The sequence below is a fragment of the Macaca fascicularis genome, chromosome 18 (genome assembly GCF_037993035.2).
Source record: "Macaca fascicularis isolate 582-1 chromosome 18, T2T-MFA8v1.1".
Lineage (NCBI taxonomy): Eukaryota > Metazoa > Chordata > Mammalia > Primates > Cercopithecidae > Macaca > Macaca fascicularis.
Window position 1 is genome coordinate 76,794,163 of NC_088392.1, and position 26,048 is coordinate 76,820,210.

At 45.0% G+C, this 26,048-nt stretch overlaps 1 protein-coding gene across 17 annotated transcripts in view; it reads left to right on the forward strand.

Annotated features, from left to right (window-relative positions):
* PTPRM (protein tyrosine phosphatase receptor type M) overlaps nt 1-26,048 on the forward strand; it is an 847,035-nt gene that overhangs the window by 786,946 nt on the left and 34,041 nt on the right. For 9 of the 17 annotated variants that reach the window (XM_065534197.2, XM_065534198.2, XM_065534200.2 and 6 more), the window contains 2 exons: nt 23,407-23,523; nt 24,275-24,325. In XM_065534197.2, coding sequence (XP_065390269.1) covers nt 23,407-23,523; nt 24,275-24,325 — 168 coding nt within the window. The remainder of the gene's footprint in view (nt 1-23,406; nt 23,524-24,274; nt 24,326-26,048) is intronic. The other 8 variants (XM_065534199.2, XM_065534201.2, XM_065534206.2 and 5 more) reach the window with 1 other exon arrangement.

Consider the following 26,048-nt stretch of genomic DNA (forward strand, 5'->3'; position numbering starts at 1 on the left):
CCTTGAAATGTCTGGCATGATTTGGGGGTTTTGACAAGAGGTCATGTTCCCTTGTGGGAAAAGCACTCTCCTTGTTCCAGGCTGGTTCCCATTGTTAATCCTGCACTTTTGTTTACAGATAGCTCCTCCATTTTCCATGCTTCAAAACAACAACAAGAAACCACCCAAGAAATCAAAATGACATGATTTTTAAGGGCAGTAGCTACCTACTTAACATGTGTACCACACATGGTGCGTCCTTCATGCATTAAGCATGAGCTAGGCGGATGCGTGTTTGTTTACTCAGACTTGCTGCCGATTCATTAAGGCAGAGCTGGGGACCTGCTTCCCCCCATTTTGCCCTGAAGCGCTCTGCATTAGGCGGCCCTAATTGCTGGTGCTGGAGCCACCAGGAGACCTTTCCTGTCGCAGCACCTGGTGCAGAAGACACAGATGCTGCACTTCCCTCCAGCAGGGTCCCCGGTACATCTGCCAGGACCTGTCATTATCTAAGACTTCCTTGTCACCACTGTGCCTCCCATTTTAGCCCGCGTGTTCTGGGAAGGGACCCTTGTCGGTTTTCCTGGCACCTGCCGCCGGCTGCACACCTGGCATTGAAATGGCGCTGGAACGTGTTGTGATTATTTTCCCTCTTTAATGAACCCACCTGAGGGACATTTAGTTTTTTAATCCAGTCGCCTGTTTCCCAGGCATTCCCATTTACACCGTTTGTGTGGAGATTCAAAAACTGTGTTGCGGTGTTGAGCTACACCATCTGCCAGAAGTCTTATAACCAAATCTGCAGGACTCCCAAAGGAGACTTTTGCACCGGTAATTTAAGCTAATGATTTCTAAACATATTTAGTCAGTTTTATGAAGACCTCATTAGAATGTGACTGTTTATTAAAAATCCAAATGAGGTCTCACAGTCATTTAGGAAAATTATAGTTGAGTCACTCTGAATAGTTCTCATAACAGAAGATAAAATGTTTTGGAACTGAGAGAAGTGGGGACCAGAGCTATGGACCTCTGTCACAGTCGGGGATGGGAAGAAACCACCTGTGTGGATTCTCGGCTATTTTCCACCCAAGGAGCCTGCCCTAAAATTCCTTTCACGGTACTTGTCACTGAAAGAGTCATGAAAGGAAAAGTTTACAATGAACACTAGACGTCAGAACGAACAACTTTCTAATTCACATACAAGGAAGGTGTATTAAGATTCCAGGCGCTCCTCTCACAGCCAAGAAAAAACATCTTCTTTTCTGCAACAGCCACCAGACCCAGGATCAATGAGGAAGCAAGAGAGAGGCAAGGTTGCCCCATACTGGTTAATTACAGGTATAAAAATATTAGCAATTGTTTTTACTACAAAATCTCTTAAGTTGTTCCAAGACATCAAACTCATAAGAAAGGGAAGAGGGAAATTGTTTTTATAGACATTGCTGACAGTTTTCCGTCTTGAGCGCTCACTGTTACTTTCATAGATCCTTTTTCATAAACTGGTATTTAAGATTGATATTTTGTGACCTGTGTATTTACAATCTTAGCCTTTGAATAATTTATGCTCATTCAGCAAACACTCTTCATCTCGATCTGTCATCCTTTCACCTGTCATAGGGATGAAGCTGACATAAGCCTTACCTCCCTCCTGCACGTTACACCTGGGCATTTAACTGCTCATTGGCCATCTCTACCTCTGTGTCCCACAACTGGCACAAAACAAGCACCTCAGAAACTAAGCTCGTCCATTCATCTTCAGACTCCTGGTCCCCAATACCTCTTCTTATCATTCAGGCTTGAAAACAAACTTCATTTTGTACTCAGCCCAATCCAATGTCAAGCCATAAAAACACCGTGTGAACAGCACACCTGCCTCCTGTTTTCATGGTGCCTTCCCTGCAGCTTGGGAACTCACAGTCTTTCTTATCAGTCCCGGCAGCAGCGTCCACACTGGTCACCCCAGCGTCCACACTGGTCACCTTGTGCTGTTGCGGTCTCAGAGACAAAAATGGATGTCCCATTACCAAGACGGAAAGGTTAAGGAAACAGAGTTACCTACAGGTTGACGGTTCAGGGCCTGTCAAAGCAAATCCTCTAAGTTCCTATGGCCAAACTCCCTACCGATAGGAGCTATAGCTCTGAGTCACAACCCAGACCACTGCAACTCTGATTGGACAGAGGACCAGCCTTGCAAACACTTTTTCCTGATAAGCAGCTGCAGACCTCCAGCCCGTTTTGGCCGCTCATAGAGGCTGCACACAGACTGTCTTTGTGTCCCGTAGCTGACCTTTGGATGTAAAGAGCCAAATGCCATTTCCTTTTCACAGTAAAAATCCCACCCCAAAGTGAACATGGGATGTATGTTTACCTATTGCACATGTGCTTAGCTCCCCTTATAAATATGTATAGCTTTTCCCCCAAACCTGCTGATATATATGACTCTTGTGTGTGATACAGACCTGGTGAGGCATAAAACCCAACCTGTCCTTTGTTCTAAAGAGAGAGCGCCTTCAGTCCATGCTAGAGACTTTTCCCAGCTTGCAAACAGATAACCCGAATAAAGCTCTCCCTCCTACTGTCCAGCCATCCTGGTGGTCTTTTAGACAACACTGTCTTCTATGCACTCTGTGCGTCAGTGCTGCGTTAATTTTTATAAACATGAGCTCCTGACACACCACTCATCTGTTCCGAATCCTTCAGTGATTCCCGTCGAATTCAGAACAAAGCCCAAACCTCAGGATCCGAAAAATTCTGTGCCTTCACAGTGTGGCTCTAGTCTACAGCACCCAAGCTTGCTTCCCAGCATTCTCTTACAAGTGTTGGAAATGCCAGGCGGACAAAGCATTTGCCGTTTGCCACACGCGCCCAGCACTGCATTCCTTGTGCCTTTGGTGCTATCTGGCCTGTGCACAGTGGAGCTCTCCAGGAAAACCCCTGCCAGTTTGGAATGCTCTAGGTCTGCACAGTCCCTGCAGAGCCTCTAGTCGCAGGGGTCTACTAAGTATTTTCAGTGTGGTTATTGTGACTGAGAGATTGACTTCTGAGGTTTATTTCATTTGTATTAATTTAAATTGAAATGTCCACATGTGACTAATGGCTTTTGTCTGGGACAGTGCAGGGACAGCACCTCCTTGCCTTCCTCCCTCTGCCTGCTTAACCAGGGCCGTTCTTTTAATACTAATTGAAAATTCCACCCTTTCTAAGAAGGAAGCCTGACCTGATTATTCAACTGGCTCTTTTATCTCCATCATCAGCATCCTCTCTGTATGTCACGTGCCATATTCTGTCCTTTAGTATAAGTTGTAGCCCTTCCTCATTTATAGTAAGTCAGAGAATCGGAAGGCCTTGGTTCAGATCTTGGCTCTTCCCATGCCCATTGCAACATCTCTGAGCCCCAGATTCCTCATCTGTTAAGCATAGGGAATCGTGCACTAATACACACCCTCCTGTGCCATGGGATTACTGTAAGGATTACAAAATAAATTGAGCATCTTTTGTGCCTGTTTCCACTTCTGCAAACTCACCTTCTCAGCCATTCCTGTGCACAGCTACCAGGCTGTGGGTCCTTCCAGGTAGGCCCAGTACAAGCAGTTGGTCAACAACCCTTTCCCTAAATCTGGCCGCAGGGACGGCCTCTCTGTTGTCAGAGATGATGGAGTTTGCACCTTTCCTTGAATTCCGTCAATTCTGTAGTCATGAATTATCTGTTTCTGCTGGAAATATCAGCAATTCCTAAACTAGAATTGTCGTAACTTTAACACAAAACTAGGAGTCAAGGAGGAAACTGGCAGTGTAGCCTGTGATGATTCCCATCCAGGTACTGCCAGGCTTCACGCCACCACCCCCAGCACATCAGCCAAGAAAGGAGGCGCTAACGAGTACTGAGCTATCAGCAGCAGGAGAAAGGCCTTCTACAGACTCCTCGACACCAGCTCCTCCAGGAAAGATGGTTCCCTGGCTGCCCTGGGGAAGCTGGAGGTTTTCTCTGCCTGAAAACCTCAGTTCCCCTCTGTAAAAAGTTCAGCCAAAGAGCTCGATTTGTCATGTTCACAAATTAGCCCAAAGATAGGCTTGTTAATCCCTTCTCAGCACAATTTAATCCAACATTTAGTGCTGTACTTACTGTATCTATGACACTAAGAATCCAATGATAGTTATAATTCACTTGTCCTCAAAGAATCTCATCACCTGTGGTCATTGAGAACCGTGTATCAGCAATGAACTGTGAGACGTGTTCAGAGTGTGATAGTACCGACGACGGGACTCATTCTGCCTGTGGGAATCTAGGACTTCTCGGAGCACGTGGTAAAGAGCTGGACCTTAGTAGGAGGAAGGATTTTATTTTGTCTTTATTTTAGATTTAGGGGGCACATGGGCAGGTTTGTTAAATGGGTATATTTAGTGGTGCTGGGGTTAGGGCTTCTAATGATCCCATCAACCAAACAGTGAACATAGTCCCCAGTAGGTAGTTTTTCAAACCGTGCCCTCCATTCTCTCTCCTCCCTCTCTCCTCCCTTTTATATTCCCCAATGTTTATTCTCATCTTTGTGCCATGTATACCCAACGTTTAGCTCCCACTTACAAGTGAGAACATAGGGTATTTGGTTTTGTTTCTGAGTTAATTCACTTAGGATAATGACCTCCAGCTGTACCCATGTTGCACCAAAGGACATGATGTCATTCTTTTTCTTTCTTTTTTGTTTTTTGTTTTTTGAGGTGGAGTCTCGGTCTATCACCCAGGCTGGAGTGCAGTGGCGCAATCTTGGCTCACTGCAACCATCGCCTCCCGGGTTCAAGCAGTTCTCTGCCTCAGCCTCCCAAGTAGCTGGGATTACAGGCACCCACCACTACGCCCGGTTAATTTTTTGTATTTTTAATGGAGACGGGGTTTCACCATCTTAGCCAGGCTGGTCTCGATCTCCTGACCTTGTGATCCACCTGCCTCGGCCTCCCAAAGTGCTGGGATTACAGGCGTGAGCCACCGCGCCAGGCCCGATTTTGTTTTTTATGGCTATGTAGTATTCCATGGTGTGTATATACCACATTTTCTTTATCCAGCCTACCGTTGATGGACACCTGGGTTGATTCCATGTCTTTGCCGAGGAAGCATTTTAAATGGCAGGAGTGAGACAGTAACCACTTCAGCAGCATAAGGAAGGGAAAGCACAGAAAGGGAGGAAATGGCATGTTGGAGAAAGAGCGAGTGGCCTGCCTGATGCAGCTGCTGAGGGAAGAACTCTGAGGCCGGGAAGCTAACTGTGGGCTTGTTGATGAGGGTTGGAAATGCGCTTCTAGGAAGGAAGGAGAGGTAGAAAGTGGGCAGTGTGTGTGTGTTTGTTCACTTTAATGGAAGGCATTGAGGGGGTAAATCATGTGTTCTAATTGGTATTGAAAAACAATCTTGGTGAGCATTAAGGAAAGACTGAGAAAGGCTGTGGAAGAGCATGGAGACACGTTAGGAGGTTAGAGCAAGGCTCTACATGAAAGAGGATGTGGGCTTGAGTTTGGGCAGAGGTACTGGGAATGTATGAGGAGTATACAGTTTGGGTGTTATGGTGGGTACGTGGTGCTGATAAGGAAAGAGGGGAACTTGAGAATGAACCAGGGCTTCTACCACTGTGACTTGGGTTGCTCTAAAGGGTATTAACGAAAAGTGGGTATCTCTTTCCACCTCACCCCCACACACCCCCAATACAAGTAGTTGTAAGGAGAGGCAATGTGATTCATCCTGGACATGCTGAGTTTAAGAAACTGAATGAGCAATAATGTGATGCTTTCCAGAAAGCTCGAGAGAGAGAGATGTGAGCTGAAGACACAGAAAAAAACTATGAAATGCTAGCGTCCCCCTTTATTCACAAGCATCTACTGTGTGTTAGGCTTTGGGCTGCACTGGCCTATCAAGATGAAAAGACATGGCACAAACTATGGGACAAAAAGGCAAACAAAAACCAAAAAGTATAATGCGGCCAGGCGTGGCGGCTCACGCCTGTAATCCCAGCACTTTGGGAGGCCGAGGCAGGTGGATTGCCTGAGGTCAGGAGTTTGAGGCCAGCCTGGCCAACATGGTGAAACCCCATCTATACTAAAAATACAAAAAATTAGCTGGGCATGGTGGCAGGTGCCTATAATTCCAGCTACTCGGGAGGCTGAGGTAGGAGAATCGCTTGAACCCGGGAGGCGGAGGTTGCAGTGAGCCAAGATTGCACCATTTTACTCCAGCCTGGGCGACAGAGCGAGACTCTGTCTAAAAAAAAGTATAATGCAAAGTGACAACCACTGTAACAGAACAGCGTTCTTGGGAGAAAGTGGACAGAGAAAAGAGGAGGACTCACAACAGATCACTGGAGAATATCTGTTTCTGTGGGCATTCGGGAAGAACAGCTGGGATGCAGTCTGGAAAAGGAAAGCAGGAGGACTAGGGCATGAACAAAGAGACTCGGATCATGAGAATGAAGAGAAGACAGCATTTCAACAGGAAGGGGATAGTGACCAGGTCACGAGCTACAGAAAGGCCAGGTAAACAGGAATCAGAGAGCAAGGTAGAGAGAAAGAATGTACTGAGTCAGGCATCCTGCTAAATGTTTCACAAGCCCTATTGCTCATATCACAGCTACCCTCTGAGTACATTTAAAGATTCCTATTTTTGAATTAAGTAAGTAAGGCTTGGTGTGGTTAAATAATTTGGCCAAGGGCATAGAGCTAGAAATGAAACTTTGGTCTGTCCAGTTCCAAAGCCCATGCTCTCTCCCCCATTCCACAGTGCCCCCCCATTAGCACTGGAGAGGTCTTTGGTGTGTACCAAGTTCCCATGGGGTGATAGAACCAGGAATCCAGCAGCAGTAGAACAGTGGCTAAGTGTGCAGCAAAGACGCAACTGTAGCTCGTTCTTGGAGCAGCGAGTCACAGGAGAGAGATGAAGCAGCACCTAGAAGGGAACAGGGTCTAGACAGTGACTATAATGGTTGGGAGTGTGTGTGTGTTTAGTGATAGAGTAGACATAAGAGTAACTGGGAGTCTGAAAAGAAGATGTAATTGCAATCTCAGACTAAAGGTACAAGAAAATAAAGGGGAAAAGTGACAGAGGAAATTCACAGACAAGATAGAAGGGGATGCCTTCAGTTCACAAGCATACGCTGCATTCACACCACTCAATGTGGAGTCACAGAAAGCCAGGGATGCTAAGATAAATTAAGCGAGTCCCTGTGCACAGGGAGGGGGCATCAAGCAAAGGGATGAAATTCCATGATAAAGATTTCACAGCGTGCTGTGGAAGTTCATGAAAGAGGCACCTCATCTAGCCGTGGAGTTGAGGTTGGAGGGATTTGTCAGTAAATGCTTCTCAGAGCAAGGGGTGCCTGGTGCTGAGTGCAGGAGGTGGGAGAGCAAATGGAAATTAGTTGGCAAAGGAGGGAGGGAAGGTGTTCCAGACAGAGGCAACCACAGGACGCTGGAGGGAAGCTGCAGGGATTCAGTGGGAACCAGGAGAGATGGGGGATGGGGATTACAGGGAGAACTGAGGCCCTTGTCATGCATATACCACATCAGGAATTGGGCTTCGGCTCATGAACAATAGCCCCAAAGGATTTGGGTGTGGAAGTGACAAGGGGAAAGGGCCACACTGGAGATGCTGCAGAGACAGTGTGGGTCATCCAAAGGCAGAACCGTCACCATCTGACTTAACAAGGAAAAGGTTACTGGCAACCTTTTGCCTGAGTGTTTTCAGAGTGATGGCCTATCAGAGTTCTTTGATAGCATGCAACAGAAATCAACTCTGGCTAATTTCAGGAAAATTAGCCAGGAAAAGGGAAAAGAATATCAGAAGCTCAAAATGTTGATGTGAAGAGTAAGGCTTGCAAAAAATAGGAAAGAAGGTAACAGCTCCAGAGGGCTAGTGAGCCAGGTGGGTCTCTCAGCCACAGTCTAGTCAAGGCGCTGATGCTATAAGACAGTGAGCTCTCTGGTCTCTTTGTCACTGTGCTCAGGATTCTAATAACAAGGATACAGGCCGGGCGCGGTGGCTCAAGCCTGTAATCCCAGCACTTTGGGAGGCCGAGACGGGCGGATCACGAGGTCAGGAGATGGAGACCATCCTGGCTAACACGGTGAAACCCCGTCTCTACTAAAAAATACAAAAAAATAGCCGGGCGAGGTGGCAGGCGCCTGTAGTCCCAGCTACTCGGGAGGCTGAGGCAGGAGAATGGCGCAAACCCGGGAGGCGGAGCTTGCAGTGAGCTGAGATCCGGCCACTGCACTCCAGCCTGGGCGACAGAGCGAGACTCCGTCTCAAAAAAAAAAAAAAAAACAACAACAACAACAAGGATAGAACCTCCAACTCCCAAAGGTTGGTTCATGTGCTTATCCCTCGCTGTCCAGGGCCTCTAATTGACAAGCCACCCCATAGGGAAGAAGTAATTCCCCAAAAGGAAGTCAAGGATCCATTAGGAAGGATGAATGGATGAAATGGATGTTGACAGACCAAATGATGCGTTCATTACAAATGGCAAGCACTCAAGCCAGCCTGCAGCGTAGGAGTAGGAAATGAGGATGCACAGACTGAGTGTAGACTTCTCAGAAGCTTAGCTCTGCAGGGAAAAGAGAGGAGTGCAGCTGTAAACAGAGGAGCATTTCTGATCAGAGGGTATTTACAAGGTGAAAGACCCTCGACAGTAGTTATGTGTTAAGGAAAAGAATCAGAAGAGAGGGAGAGACTGGACATCTTGAGAAGTGGACGGAGTGTTTGCCAGGGAGCCAGGAGGGAAGGGACCTGAGCACAGGTCTTCCATTCAGCCTTACAAAGGATGACATCTTTTCCTCTGAGCCTGCAGAGCAGAGACAGGCGTGGACACACTTAAATAAATTGAACCAAACAGAAACACACTCAGGATGGCACCCTCTCCTGGTAACACTGGTTTTCCCCGTGTAGTAAGGAGCAAGGCCATGGGCTGAGAAGCTGGAGGAAAAGGGAAGTAGCTATTTTAGGGATGCATCAAGGACACAGGTAAAGGAGTTCGCCTGGAATGGGAGTGACCTCTTCTCTGGAGAGAAGGTAAGGATGGGCAGATATAAGTGAGACTCCAGTTGGCAGCTACAGGATGTAGGTAGGTGGAATCCCAGGACAGCCAATAGCCCAAATCCTCCAGGTACTAGCGGTAGGGGAATGTGACTCCAAGGAGAATAGGGTGTTGTAAGCATTTCTAGGTGAACTGAAAACCAACCCATTCTTACCCATGCCTCACTTCTTGCAACCGTGGAATGAAGGGAACTATCCATATGAACTCTAAAAGTCCATGTTTATATGAAGGATATTTTCCTGTTTGCTGTTGACATTTTGGTGAAGGGATCCATTTGAATAACAAAAGCATCTGCAGTCCAGATCCGGTTTAATCCACATGCTTCCAGAGCCCTTGATGCTTCCTACACGCTCTGAATACCACCAACAGCAGGAAACGATTGAGTGTGGATTGTTAAAGGGGAATGATTCAGGACAAAAACATGAGGACTGTCACTCCCTTAGGAGAGAGCCCTCCGCTCCCATGTCCTCTGCACTGTTTCGCACGAATTGTGTAGAGGATCTGGAACAGAATGTTGCCATGTAATTAGGTACCAGTGAAACGAATTCTGTCAGTGATCCATCTGTATTTTAACTTATGCAGACCTCACTTCTCTAATTTATAGACCTTCTTTTGAAAATAATCTGACTACAGTAAACTAAGATTTTTGAAGAAACAGATTATTTTCAGAAGTTCTCAAAATTACTTCTAGCAATCCCCCTGATTTATCAACTGGCACAATCAGTCGCACCTGGCGAGCACATTTCCGAGTTTTTACCCAGTGATCAGCTGCCTGCAGTAGGGAGGGAGTCCTTGGAGAGAATGTGGCTTCTTTGGAGGACTCTCACGGTGATTGACTGAAGATGTCTACACATGCCCCGTTGCGTTCTGTATAATTGCAAGTGTGACTGTTACCTCTGGAAGGTCTCCATATGCACAGAAAGGGCTATTTTACTCCAAGTGTTTAATCGATAGCGAATCATCGTTTCACATCCGTCAATTCAATTTGGGCAGCAAATCCATTTAATTAAAGGTAAACTGTGGTATAAAGGAGATGCAAAAACATATATAATTATAAAACAACTCCATTTAACCAGGAAACACTTAATTGACTACAAATTGGGTAATGATTTTGAAAAATATGAGACTAAAAGAAAACACATACTCTCAGACTAAAGCAAGGAGAAAACCATACAACTTTTTTCTCCAATCTTATTGAAGGCTTATTCAGTATTTTAAATTAAATACTAAGTTCTGCATTTTATAACTTCATGAGGTTTCTTATATAAAACTTCATATCATATGCCAACCCCAACCTCTGTAAACTTTATTCTGATAGTATTCCTGCAAATAAATATATACACAACATATTTACACACACACACATTTTTATTTAAGGCTATTTCCCCCCCCCCACACACACATTTGCCTGCATGAGTAGCCAGACTAGATCTCTTTTACAGTTTTCACATTCCCCATATCTGATCAGAGGTTCTTCCCAAATGTATGCGCATGTCACACGCACACACACACACATGCATACACATACACATGGACATGCACACACACACATCCCTATCTCCATTTCGGAAATGTTCTTTGCTTTGCTGGGAGCAGCAAGCCACTGTCTGTCCTGAGTGCAGATGGTCCCTCTTGTTCTGAATTCAGGTGAGATGTCACCATGAATGGATGAATTTTCTGTGGGGGAGACAGGATCATCCTCCTATCTGTTTCTCACACCTCCTGTGTCTCTGCTGTTGCCGGGATTAGAAACCTTAACCCCTTGCAGTCTGTTCCTCTCTGTTGCTGGTTCTGCTCCCTGGCATGTGTGCAGCCAGTGACTGTGCAGGTGTCAGGAGACCTCTCAGCCTGCTTTAGGCAAAAGCCAGAGAATAAAAGAGAGGATCTTTCAAGACATATACAGCCCAATTACAGAGGTATTGCATAGGTTGTACACAAGAAGGAACAATACACCTTCAGCTGCCATGTTGCCCTCCCTGCCAGACCACAGGCTTCTGTGAGCCGAACCCCGAAAGACTGGACACAGAGGAAGTATCAGTGACTGTTTTGGGAGAGATGGAAGAAGAATTCAGAGGAACATGTAAGCTGGTGCAAAATAACTGAGTTCACATGAGGTGAATTTCTGTGTTACTGCCCTCCTTCTGTTGATTTCTTCTACATTGGAAGAAGAGTCTTGAATCTGAAGCCATATTATACAAGTATGTATAATATATCCACTAAGGATGTCAGTGAAAGTCACTACACTTGTTTGAAATGACAGCAATGTATCTACATTTAGCCTACCCAATTAATCCTTTTGTATTAAATACTTGGTAATTCAGCCTAATCCATTATGTCCCTTAAAAAAAAAAAAAAAAAAAAAAGCAAAAGTCATTTTTACTCAAATATCGATGAAATACAAATCAGGCTTCAGAGACAACTCTTTATGTGCTATAAGTCATCTGACACTTTTGTGTCAGCCATCTCTCATGCTGCCACAGTGGCAGGATATTACAGGATCAAAGCAAATTTGCAGGTCTGAATAACAAGTGCTGCTCTGAGCACGCTCTCCCGGCTCCCCCAGGTAACTGCGAGCTGCGTGCAGATCAGCTCTTTAACATTCTCTAGCTGAGCCTGTGGAGACGCCTGTGTCTGGGCGCCTGCCTCCGTGGTCACCCTTGTGGAGCCCTGTCGCTTGCCTTCAGTGGACACTCTTGCTGCTTTCCCACTGGACGACCCTGGAAGATGTTCACTTGCACCTGTGCCTAGACTTCTTGTCTCTTTGCTATTTTACTGGCCTGGGTTTGGGGCCTCTGTTGTGTCACTCTGTCACCTCCAACTTTGTCTGCCACAGTCTTTGGGGTACATACAGATGGTCACCTGCCTTTGTATCTGGAAAGCGCTTCAAAGGGCGGGGAGCCTGCATGTGTAGCAGTTGGACAGGTGCACCTGGGACCGATGCATCACAGCCCGAGCGCTTTTACAGCGTGACTCCGGCACACTCCTACCTGCTCGGGTGTGCACAGCTGGAGTTTCCTGGCTCCATCATTGGAAGCAATATGGGATGGTCTCAGAGCTGCGATAGCCCTCCTTCCTTGTTCTGCTCACACGAGCCCTTGAAAGTCGGTTTTTCTCCCGTTTTGCGCACAGCAGGTATATCCTATTCTTGAACAATTTGCTGAAAAGCAGTAAATGAGGTCCTTTCTTGAAGGCAGAATTCTTTTCTCCTTTCTCTACTTCCAAATCTACTCCTTTAATCGGAGCCCTTTCTCTGCCTTTCCCTGAAGGGTTAGGGTTGTCTGGCCACATAAATACATGAGTAACCACTGGGGCCTCTTCCAGGAGGACAGGACCAAAGAAACAGAATAGTCCAGTAACTGGTTTTAGATAGAGTCTTTACACAATTGCGTTCAGATTAACAAACTGGCAAAGACATCAGTGTCTCTAGTTTCATGAACTAAGAAAATAAATAAGGAGGAATAAAATTCAGTAGGCTACAGACAACCAGAATTCACTGCCTCGGAATATTTTCACTGAAAGTGCCTGCCATATGTCTAAGACCAGAGACAGACAGCAACTTATGCATAAGCTACCACTCCCTGTCTCTGGAACCAGGTTTCTAGCAGCGAGAAGGTGGAACAGGTCTGGACACACCTCTGCGGTGAAATCCATGCAAAAACCCGCTTCGTACCCGACAGGAAGATAGTGTGTCAGTTGCTTCCCTATGCCTGAATTACAGGTTGGTAGAGCTCAGGACAAGGAATGTGCATTTGGGTAACATGATTAGAAAGTTGTGGGGGTACTGCTGAGTTCCAGAAGTGGACTGGTCACCTTGGCCAGTACTAGCTGAGGAAGCAGAGGTGAGTTAGTCCCCAGGTATTGCACGGGATTACTTGCTAAGACTCTGTATAAAGAAGCACAGGCTGAAACAGATGCACTGCAGGAGACCAGGGATGAACAGTGGGGAAGACTGCCTGCAGAAGGGGATGTGAAAGGAAGCTGGGAGTAGATGTTTCAACACCCGACACTGTTTGGATTTACATCTTTTAGCTTTAGATTGTCTACTATAAAGTAGAAGCAGAACGCTTATCACTTAAAATTGTAAGTAAACAGATCTCTTTATTCTAGAGTAACATAGCACATTTGTTATCTCACCAAAAATAGATTCTTTTCTGATGTTGTAGGGTGGAGAATCTGAAACCAACAGTGTATGTGTAGGAGCTTCAATCCATTCAACTGGCGGCATCATTATACCTCACATCCTTAGGACTGCTTATGTGATGTGCAGGCAAGGCTCGGGCAGGTCATATGTCCTGTCACTCCATCCTTCAGTGCCTTTTGATCTGTTTAGCAGCTCCTTGTGATAACCTAAGGAAGAGGGTGATGGTGTTGAGACTCAGATTGACCCATGTCTTTTGTAAATTCCTCTTCCTTTCTTCCTTCCTTCACCCCAGAGCCCTTTATTTCCTCAGAGATGAGCTGGGACAGGTACGTGCTTCAGACTATCTCAGAGGCACTTAGCCCTGATTAATGCCTCTTAAATTAAAGCTTGTTGTCTTCCTAATACTGATACAGACCATAAAGCATTCTGTCTTACAATAAATGAAGCACTTGGAGCTCTATACTGAGTGCTGTTCCCTTCTCAATAGCAGAAGTGCTGGGGTAATGGTGACCACCACTAACAGTTACTGGACATTTCTTATGTAAGTAACTTAAGACAGTGTGGTGAGTTTTTAGTTCATCAGAGTGATTAAGAAATAGACATGATTGTTATCCTATTCTCTGTATAATAAAGACATTAATAAACATACAGCTAGTTAATGTGGGACCCAGGATTTGAACTCTGGAACCCATGCTCCTGACTCCTAAGGCTTCCAAAGAACCACATTCTAGAATCACATAATCAGATAACTATAGGACTCAGAATACCTGTAATAATCATATGGTCTTGTTTCCTCTCTTGCCAGTAAGGAAACTGAGTACCAGAATGTTCGGTGACTTGCACAGGACCACAGGGCTAGATTGGAACACAGCTGGGATTAGCCCCAAGCCCTCCTGCCTGCCTGCCAGGCTTCTTTCAGTTACAGCACACTGTGTCATCATTAAATGTTCATTTTTAAGATAAAGTTCATTATAAAAACTTTATCCGAGGTTCTTAAAATGTTATCCTTCTATCTAGAAGAAAAGAATATCATGTGCATATGTGTGTTTCAAGAACTTTCCCAGGTCTTGGCTAAGTCAGAGAGGTCATATCTTGGCAACTTGGGAGACACAGGAGACCCAGTGCCTGAGCTTACCAGCTCTAGGAACCCTGACCTGTGCCTGTTATCCTGCCACCCCAGTCCTGAAGCTGCTGCCCTCTTCTCAGGCAGTGTGAAGGATCCAAGCAAGTCGCTGGTGAGGGGTTGCCTGGCACATCATCCTGGGTGATCCCCGGCCCCAACTGCTCCCAGCTCTGCCATATCTGACCTGCTCACACGTCCCTTGTCGCAGTTCGTTCGCACCTTGCACTTAGCAGCCCATCCCAGCAGGGCAGCTGGCTCCGCTGCAGAGAGCCCCACGGTGGTGGCAGTGACTCCACGCCCCTACACAAAGGAACTCGGTATCCTTTAAAAACCCTGCTCCTACAGAAAACCCATTCCTGTGTCCTCCCACTCCTGTTGAATACAAACTTTCCTTCTCAACACAATTCCCTTTACTTCAAAGTGTAGCATCAAAGTGCAGCGAGAAGGGCCTCAGAAGCAGCTGCTGGTCACAAAATAGTGACTGCTTCCTGCTGCTGTCTGAGAATCGCACCCTCCCAGCCCCCATCTGCCAGGGCCTCAAGACCACTCCAGCTGCCCTCTGCCAACTCCCCAAGTCTAGAATATCCCTCTCTTCCATATCCACCCATGGAAACAGCACTCCATATTTCTGTCTCATTTGTAAGGTAGTTTCCCTTACGAAGCTTTGCATACCTTTCTTTGGAATTAGCATGCTTCTGACTGCCAATAGCAGTTTTCATTTTTAAAATTTTAATGAACATTTACTTGTGCTGAGCATGTTCTAGGTGCTTTACAAGGAAAGAATTGAGTTAATATTCATAACAACTCTCTTATCCCATTTTACAGATGGGAAAATGAAGCCAAGGTCACACAGCTAATAAATGGGACCTGGCTTTGAACCCACAGTGTGGCTCTAGGGAATGTGCTCTTGACCAGTAAACTTACCCCTCATTCTGCCTTGAGTGAGTTTGTTGTTTACACATCTGTCTGTCAGTGACTATTAGAACTATGTCTCCTTGCTCTCTGCATCCCCAGCAATGTCCAGTCCGGGCTCTGCTTGTCATGGGCTTTCAGGGCTGTCTGAATGACTGGCAGGACAGCCTGGACACCACAGCCCTGAGCTACACACAGGATTTCCCTCATTGCAGCCACAGTGTTGGTCCCTTAGGTCTCCTGTCTCTTAATCTCTCCCAGCTTTATGTTGTTTGTAAAATAAGGATAATAGTACTTACCCCACAAAGTTAATGGGAGCAGGCATATCATCAGATAGCGTTAGGAGTTGGAATCATTTTCACCAGCATGTGATCTAGTCTTTGGCACATAAGGAAATGGGGGGCCAGAACAGTTCTGTGACTGGCACAAAGTCATAGATCTATACTGTGACCCTGACACATGTGAAGACTGACAATGACAGAAAATAGGGATTTCTTTTCTCAACAGATATATCACGTACCACTCTAAGAAATGTCCTCTCTGATGTACCTGGCGGTATATATATGTGTTCTAATAATGTCATTGCTCAAAAGATTCCTGAAGTTCTTATTTCAGAATAATCTGTAGAGTAGTATGTGACACTCTCTGTTTGTTGCCCTTGCTGGTGGCAAATCTCCCTCCACTGGCCACCTGGAGGACTTACATTTGGGGAATAGCTAAAAGTCAAGCTGAACCTCTTGAATAAGATGGGGAATAAGCAGTGGAAATAACGTGTCTCCTGAAAGTCTGGCTGCGGTTTGAGTGATGCTGCTTTCTGATTAAGTTTTCATCAAGATGAGGTAAGAGAGGAAAGTAACAAGACAGATTTCTCGTGTGGTTTGTAGGATAACACTTAAAATTCCACAAGGGGACCAGGTTGCATGTTTCTTTACAGCTGATGAAAACCAGCGTTGTGGATACAGATGTGACCTTGTGCTTATAAGTATTGTATGCCCATTAAATAATAACATTAATTAATAGATGCAATTGGAAAACAGAAGCCTTGTGAGGGTACTTTAGGCAGGACCATAAAGGCATGAAAGAGAGATTTACTTACGATATGAAGTTATTTCCCAAACTCAAACTATCCAGACTTCCAGAAGCACTAGATTGGCTGCCAGTTTTGAAATAATCTTCAAGGATGTTTCCCAAGGAAGGTCCCCCCTTCCAAATAAAGCCAGTCTGAAAGGAAGAATCTAGGAAAGCTATGATAAGCCAGGTACTTAATCAGCAACTTTATATATACTTTTAAAAATCTCATCTAATCTTCACACCCTCCCTAAGAAGTTAATAATGTGATCTCATATATGCATGAGAAAACAGGCTCGGAGTGGAAGTCACCTGCTGCACCATCACAAGGAAGATGGAAAAAAATCCACGTCCATCTTACTCCGTCACACTGAGACCAGAGCAATCTGTGTTCTCAGGATATTTAAATGAGTAATGTTTTATTCCTGTGAGACCTCTAAACCAAAAGGTTTGGGGATACAATAAATCTGTTATCTTGGAAACAAAGCTGGCAGCTGCTCTTGGCTGGGCTCTGTGTGGTAGCTGTGCCTCATGGCAGTGTTTCTGCTCTCACTATCCAATGTCCATCAAACCTCTTCTCAGCCGGCCCAACACAGCTATTAATAGAAGTATGGATACTCTGTTTGGATATCTTTTTCAATACAAACAAAGAAGAGTGTCTTAAAAACTCTTGACAAATCAAAACTTGTAACTGCCTTATTCTTTTTCCTCCCTTCTTCCCCTTTAAAGTTGTGTTTATTGGATCACATTATGGTGCCCCCAACTTAAGAGCTAACAATTACATTTCTTAGTCCTTCTTCATCATGGGTTTCTTAGCAAAATGAATACTCATGCGCATGCACATAAACACACCTTCAGTTCTGCCCAGGCTCCCTCCTGCGGACTAGGAGAGTTGCTGACACAGGGGGCAGAGCAAAAACACAGCAGCTTGTGCTAACGGACAAAGGAGGATGATGGTTTGAGAGCGTGCATTCTGCTCTCCTGCCCCACCCCTCCACCCATCTCCTCTTCTGCCCCCCAACAAAAGGCAGCTGAAGTCATTTCAGGGCTTCCTACTTTGTTTCTGTTCAAGAGGCCAAGCCTCCAGGTAAGACTGAGGAAAGCGTAAAGCACCTTGAGTTACATCCTCCCAAAGGGCCCTGCAGCTGGAGTCAGAGCCTGTGTTTCAGCCTCTCCTTCATCACCATCTAATTTACTGCCTTGAGCAAGCCACTTGCCCTCCCTAGCCCTGCCTGTTGCTTCTTCCTTCCAGAAGCACGAGGAAATACAAGGAATGAAAAGGATCGAGACCAGCCTGGCCCTTGCTAGGTCTCTTCTGGGCAAATCACATGCTCTTCCAGCCACTAAGTGAGGCCACAGATATCAGAATGCAGGCATCCAGTGTGTCCAGTTCAAAGTAGGAACTGCTCGGTGGATGGGAGTTGCGACAATCTTGAAAATGAGTGTTTGGAAATTGACTGTCTCCGGGATTCCTCACAGCTGTATTTGATTTGAATCCCCTTCTCCAAAACCACCTATTGTGTTGGGAGTTAATCAAACCACACTGATAGGCAAATGGACATGCCAGTCTCCTTCTCCCTCTCTCTCATCTTCTCAGATAAGGTTTGAGGGAGAGAGGAATCAGCAGAGGGTTCCCCCAGCTGTCCCTTCACGATCATAAGCCATGCACAATTGTCAGTACTCACCTCTGCCCTCCTCCTTCTCCGGGACACCCTGCCTCCTCTCTCCAGGCCTCCGTGGGCTCCTTGGCCTCTGAATTCCTGTAGACATCTAGGGTCCAGATCACAAACTATCACTTAATAGTCAGAATTTTCATTTTTTCAATTTCCATTTTTGGATAAACTTGGCACATGGCTGTTTTCATCACATTTTATCAATTAATCCAGTGGTTCCCAAATGTATCTACACTTCAGAATGGCCTAGGGGGAAGGGGGCTTCAATAAACTACAGATACCTCTGTCCCACCCCAGAAATTATGATTTAATTAGAGTGTGGCCTGGGCTGTAGAATTTGTTAAGACCTCCCTCCCCCCAACTAAGTGATTCTAATATGCAGGCAAATTTGGGAACCACTGACTTCTTAGAACTCTCTGCCATAGGACCTATAATCATGCCCTGTTTACAGATGAAGCCCCTGCAGGTGAGCAAACTCCAGTGAGCCCCTCTAGCTCACGTCAACACTGCGTGAGAGCCGGGGCTCCAGGCTGGCCAGACTCTGCGGTTGTGGTATCTCAATCCTTGCTGCCCACAGTGTGGTCCAGAGACCACAGCATCACCTAGGAGCTTGTTCACAGTGCACATTTTCAGGCCCCACAAAGTCACACCTACTGAATTTGTTTAGAAGCCCTCCAAGGGAGTCTCATGCCTGCTTCACTTTGATAACAGCTGCTGTAGTCATGTCAAATGCCCTGAAGGTTACAGTCATGTGCTGGCAGCCTCAGGAGCCACAGCACTGGCCCCTAGTCATCCTCTGACTTTAATTTACCTGGATATTATCTGGGCTGCTGGTTTAAAATGACCCACCTCAAAGATCTTTTTTCGGGAAGTTAGAAATCCTGGAGTTATAGCGCTTTCTGTGCTGTTTCGTGTTTGTGAGTTGTAAAGCCAACAAGGATCACCCCTTTGGAGCAGGGACCGTACATCTATTCCTGCCGCCCTCCGGCAGTAATGAGCAGGTGGCAGGGCTCAGGACTGTTAGCCTGATTGATGGCCTGATGGAACCACCGCCAGGGCACTAAGGTAATTAGACGATAGGGTTCCGGACCTTGCTTTCTGGGCTGGAGGCTGCCGCCTTACATGATTAGGATGCGTGGGAGGCGCAGCCTCTCGTAGAAGCTGTGCAGATAGCGCTGGGCTGCAGGAGGCAGCCAAGCCAGGAGCACGATCAGAGTAGGGGAGCCTCCAGTTCCTTGGTTCCTGGGCTCCAACGGGCACCTCCAAACCAGTAGTTCCAGCATCTCTGTATTAAGACCTTAAAGGACAGGAGGCGACTGCGAGCCCCACAGTCTCCAGACATGGAAAGTCTAAATGCAGCGAGAACGAAGCATATTTTGTCTTCCTTTTCTTTTTTTTTTTTAAGCAAAATAATAACTTGACACAAGTCCAAGCAGTTAAAAAGATACTAAAAGAAACCCAATTTAGAAGGGCTTTTAGTAGGCTGAAAACAGATGTGGCAAACCATTTCGGGATATTCTGGGAGATGAGATGGGGAGGACCGGATTCGAAATGCCTGGGCCGCCTGTTCTGGGTCCGCCCCGCCAGGTGCCTGTGCTTGGGAGGGGCCCTGCCCATCACGCGTTCTGGAAGGAAGCGGCCCCGCGCCTCCTCCCTCGCAATTACCGCCCGGTCGGAGGCATCCGGGCGGCGCGAAGTCAGCACCGTGCAGAGCAGTTGAGAGCAGATCGCATTTTCTTTTCATTGTTCCCTCGCTTCGCTGGGAGAGCCGCGGCACCTGTTCTGCGGAAGCGCGGCCCAAGTTGGAAGCCCTGGCGGCTGCTGCCTGCCGCCGACGCGCGAGGGCGCCCGGCTACATCCGCGGGGGGCCAGGAGCCTGAGAGCCTGGGGGGGACAGCCAGCCCGGGAGGGCCCAGGGTCGGATTTCGGATGGAACCAGAGCTCGCTCCAGGGAGTTGAAGGAGTTGGGAGCGCACCTCCCAATAATTCCAAAGAAACCGAGCTTTCAGTGCATGCAAGGGGCATATGATTTCCCTGATTTCTGGGCACTGACGCACCCCACTGTCATATTTCTGAAAATTCAAGAACAAGGAGGTTAAAGTGTCTAAATGGAAGACTAGGTGACCATCCAAAATATCATACATCAATTGCATCTTGTAATTAGTAAAATCGTTTTTATTGCTTAAGATAAATCTTGATAAGGTGTTTTTATTAGATAAGATAAACCTGGTATAACATACATTGCGGGTGTGTGTTTTGTTCAGTTGTCATTTTCAGAGAAATGAATTTTTAAAGTGTATATTCACCAATAATTATTTTTAAAGTGTGCCTGTGTACTATGTATGTAGTTTTATATCTATCCCACTACCTTCTGCTTGCATAACTGAAGTCACAAAAGGGTAAAAGCTAATCCCCCAATATACAGGAGAATCTAGTAAGCATATTTGCTAACTGGCCTCATGAAAGTGTGGTGCTGGACACTCTTGAAATCATTGTTACTGTCAAATTAGACATCTCCACAAATATACATGATCTGCTCAAACTGACTTTACATCTGGGAAAGGAGAAATTGTAGGTCTCTCCTACTCTGGGATATTTTTGATAGAGCAAAGGTATCCATGATGTAAATTTCCGAGATATTATAGATAAGCCCTTTGTAAAGTTACAAATAATATTCCCATAATGAGGGAGGAAAAGATTCCAAAGAAGACTGAACACTTACCGAGGGCAGGGACCGTCATTGTCACCTGCTCTGCAGTATCTGCAACTCCTAGCATATCTGGTTTACGTCTTGCCAAGTAAAGGTAATGAGGCTTCCCTGGAAGGGCCCTGAATCCATGGCCAGAAAGTTTCACAAGGAGGCAGCTGAAATAAGCAGCCACATAGCTCATGGGGAACGTCAGTGTACCTCAGGGGGTTGGCATTCTGGGAGAGGTCCTCTCAGCTCAGATTTCTTTTTTGTAAACTTTCCCAGTCTGGAACTTTCCTTTCTACACTGAGCCTATCACTGTCTGCATGAGATTCAGTTTTATATGTATACATTGCATATTTAGTGTGCACAGGAGCCTATCACTGTCTGCATGAGATTCAGTTTTATATGTATACATTGCATATTTAGTGTGCACAGGACACAGCGATCAGGTGTTGCAGGGTTTGCAGAAATAAGCAAAACAACACCGTTTATGTGCTGGCCAGGAATAAGCTTACAGTCAAACAGTGCAAGAAGGGCATGATACCAGGGTCAGAACAAGCATGTTTCATCAGGGCAGCAAAAAGAGCTCACCTTTATGGAGGAGACTTTGAAGGAGTGCGGCATGTGAGATGTACTTCGAAGAATGCAAAATATCTTCAACTAGGAAGAAGTGGATGGGAGGAGAACATTCTAAATAGAAGGAATGGTGCGAGTAGGAGTTTGGATCATTGGGTATGTTTGGCAATCAGGGCAAGCACTTGTCCTTCAACATAAAATATATGTGCATAGAAAAGACAGCTATAAAAGATAAGACCAGAAATGCTGGTTGGGGCCATATTTAAAAAATGGTTCTTACGTGCCTGGCCAAATAATTTTTATTTAGTTTCAGAAAGTAGTTAGAAATAGGAGATTCTTGAGCAGAACAAGTAAATGGCATTGGGATTACACATTGAGAGAGTTTTTCTGGTATTGGGATACGTAGAATGCCCATGCAGGAAGACACTGGAGCCTAAATTTAGGATTGTGGCAGAGGGACTAAGAAGTTGGAAACCACACTTTGAGAGCTACTTCAAAGACACTCCTAGCTTTGGCAAATGGTTGGGTTTTGGAGAAGGAATGGGTTGATTAAGGGAATCATAGCAGTCACATAGGAAGTCAGGAGGAGAGCAGTGGCTGTGGGGCGAAGAATTATCTTTTAGACTTATGGTCTTTGAGGTGCTGCTAGGACCTCCAAGGGAAATGCTCACAAAAGAAGTTAAAAATCAAATTCAGAAGGCTGGGCACAGTGACCCATGCCTGTAATCCCAACACTTTTCAAGGCCAAGGCAGGAGGATCACTTGAGACCAGGAGTTCAAGACCTGGGCGGCACAGCAAGACCCCATTTCTATAAAAAATAAAAGTAGTAGCTGTGCATGGTGACATGTGCTTGTAGTCCTACTTACTCAGGAGGCTGAGGAGGGAAGATCGCTTGAGCCCAAGGGTTCAAGATTACAGTGAGCTGTGATCACGCCACTGTGCTCCAGCCTGGATGGCAGAGCAAGACCCTGTCTCTAAAAAAGAAAACAAAACAAAAACAAACAAACAAAAAACATTAAATTCAGCACATGGAGAAACAGGGCTAGAGTTACAGAATAGAAACTCATCCATGGAGGGGCAGTGACAGGAGTAGATGAAAATGCCAGGAATCCTGGGGAGGCAGAAGAGGCCAAGGACAGAGCCTTGAGATGAGATAGTCACATGTTCCTGCCCAGCCTCTGGTCCTGCTCTCCCCTCATCATGATGTCTAGAAGAACATTCTTACCAAAAAAAAATATATATATAGATTTATATATAAATAAATTTATATATATATAAATTTATATATAAATAAATTTATATATATATAAATACACACAGTTTGCTAGGAGAAGCCAAGTCCAGTAAATTTCTTCCACCTGAGATTACAGACTTCAGTCAATATGGACAGACAATTTCATATTTTAGGAAGTTTTGTTTATTGAATTTACTTATACTAAAATGAATCTGTAGTTCTAATTTGGGAAAATGACATAGCTACTTCCTTCAGAAAAAAATAATTCTAATCTTTAGTGTTCATTCTTATTTTCTGCCCACTCCTCCTAAAATAAAAAGTTTTCAATCACTTTCTGAAACTAGAAGGAATTCAAAAGAAGAGCTAAAATATTGCAAACTTCCTTCACAGTTTATTTTTGCAGGCTGTTCTCTGAGTAGAGATGCACAGGAAATGAATGGTTACAGTAACTGGGATGTTTGTGGTAAAAATACAATTTTTTAAACTTAGACCATTTTTCTAGGCTTTACTTCTCCCATAACTCCCATAGCTCACTGCAAGCTACACCTCCTGGGTTCATGCCATTCTCCTGCCTCACCCTGCTGGGACTACAGGCGCCTGCCACCACACCTGGCTAATTTTTTGTAGTTTTAGTAGAGATGGGGTTTCACCGTGTTAGCCAGGATGGTCTCAATCTCCTGACCTCATGATCTGCCCGCCTCGGCCTCCCAAAGTGCTGGGATTACAGGCGTGAGCCACTGCACCCGGCCCAAATATTGTTTTCTTCTGAGAAGAATAAAAACACAGGTGATCTACAAAAAATAGACCTTGCTCTTGAGTATACAATTAACTTTTGTGTGCAAATTTTATCCTATAAATCATAGTGTGACCCATCATTGGAGGAACTCCAAAAAAAACCAAACTGTAAACCTGTAATTTCTTTTGTGTTTTCTAAAGGTCAAATGCTGCAAATACTGGCCAGATGACACAGAGATATATAAAGACATTAAAGTTACCCTCATAGAAACAGAACTACTGGCAGAATATGTGATAAGAACATTTGCTGTTGAAAAGGTAAGTTTTCATACTGCTTTTAAAAGCTATGGTCAGACACTCATGGTATCATACTAGCCTCATTAACTTATCTAGGATACTTTACACATGCTTATATCCAAATGCAGGTAGGCTCAATCCAATGGTTTCTCAAGATTGCATCTTGCCCTCTGATTCTATAATAGTTCAGTTCCATCTTTAAAACAAATCATTCTCATTTCATAAGAATCTGTGTTTTGTAAGTAAACCAAAAGTTAATGTCTATTTCTTTATTTTCTTTCCCTGGTTGATATTCTGCCCGTCTCTCTTTCTTTGTTCACAGAACAAAGTTTGTTAAATTTTGATAAATGTCCTTCCAGTATGGTAAATTTCCTTCATGGTGTATGTCCATAATGCATTTCCCAGTAGGGAGTTAGTATCAGTGTTGAGACACAGGTCCTAACTCCTCCTGGAATCCCTCACTTCCTTGTGGCTTTCCAAAGCTCTGGTTTAATGTAGACTGATGGATTTTCCAGGTGGAAGTGACCTACCTGGAAACCTAAGTGACTGATCTCCATTAGACATGGGACACTCTTGCATGAACCAGCGCATTCATTCATGCTCACTCCCATACTGGTTCTCCCCTTTTGTAGTCACTGGTGTTGGGTCGGTGAATGCTCTGCTTTGATTCTGCCCTGCCTCATCCCATGTGCATGGATGGGGCTTCTTCTCTGGGAAGCACTGTAGGGCATAACAGGGAATTTCCTTATTCCCCCTCTTTCTGCTGACATAGGGAGGGGCCGGAGGTGAAGCAAACTGCAGTCCATCCAGAGAAGTATCACAGGTAGGCTCTGGGGAAAGTGGAGGTGATGTGGCTGAGAAACACTCTGCCTTCCAAAGATCCACAGACTTTTCTATGGAGAGTTGATTCTCCATAACTGAGCCCTGCACAGCTGCCCTGAACTTAGGGATCTTGGTGTGAATTTGTTCAGCTTATACTCGTGTAATAGTAGCAGGTCTTCTTGCAAGACCTGGGTTACAGGCAGATTGCTAGGGAATTGGATTTTGGCCTTCCTCTCCACTCTATATTCTCACTGCATCTAAATGCGCTTTTTAGATGAACAAGACCAGTTTTAGGAAATCAAGGAAATTGCAACATCTGCTTATTGGCTAATTTAGTCTGATGTTTTGAACTACCTTTCCTGGTTTGCAGATCCAAATTTGTCATAGAATCACAAAGCTGGAAAGACTTTATTTTAATCTGTTTCTCATACTATTTAGCATTTTTTTTCTTAGCCTATCTTTTTTAATAAGCAGGCAGAAAGCTTGGAGACTTCAAAGAATGAGGAGTTCTGGTTGACTCAATTCAAGTTCTGAACCTCACACTTTGATGTCAATTTTTTCCTTCTTAGGCAGGATTGGGAAAAAAAACACATGGAGGATTTTTGTATGGCTGTTGGCAAGAGCACTCATGAATAACCGCATTAAAACAGCGATAAAAGACCCTCGATATTTTTTTTCTTTAAAAAAATCATCCAAAAGCCATCACTTAAACATGGAGTTTTTTGAACAATAGTCAGCTCTCTAATAAGCTGAAAATGCATCTCTGTAGCTAAAGGAAGGGTTTGTTTGTTTCTTTGCTCTTTTTTTTAACCTCTTATTGTCCTCTCCCAAATTCCCAGCTGCACAGAAATGTGTCTGAAATATCCAGTTATTTTAGTCACTAGACACCCAATGAAGAGGTGGTGGAGGGAAGAGAAGGAAGAAGGAGCTTGTTAATGCATTTGGGGAAATCAAAATGACATGTTAGTGATTTTCTAACCGGGCAATTGGAATCTTTAAGGAAAACAAATCATTAGTACTTTTGTAGAACATTTCTTGTAGGTTTTAAACTTTCTCATTAGAAAGGAAGGAAGAAAACGGGTAAGCATGTACTCTGAGATGCCTGCAATTCTGATTCTATTTTGAGAGCATGTTGCATCAAGGGACCTAAAGGTGAAAATGGATTTGGGCTCTGCTCTGCAAAACAAGCAGACGCAATGCACTTTGGAACTCACGAATTCCTGCTTTGCATCTGATTGTTGTCTTTTGTTTCCCACATAGCCGATGATTCCAAGCTAAACAGATTTTAAATAATATGCGGTACCCAGAGTGTCAGAAGGGAGACACCCTGAAGTCTCCATGGATTTAGGCTGTCTGGTGAATCTACCCCTGCCTATCCTGGGAGAAACAAAGTTGACAGTGGTCACTGAATTCTCGCTACCCAGGAGCTGCCTAGGATTCAGAGAGGGCATGAGAAGATGATCCTCCTGTCTCTAAGACAGAACATGTACTATACAAGACAGAACATGACTATTCATTTCACAAGTATTTCTTAAGCGCCCAGTTTGGGCCAGGGACTATTGTATGACTTGGTTCAAAATTAAGTGACTAGCTGGGCGTGGTGGCTCATGCCTGTTAATCTCCACACTTTGGGAGGCTGAGGCTAAAGGATCGCTTTAACCTGAGAGTTCAAGACTGCAGTGAACCATGATTGTGCCATTGCACTGCAGCCTGGGCAACAGAAT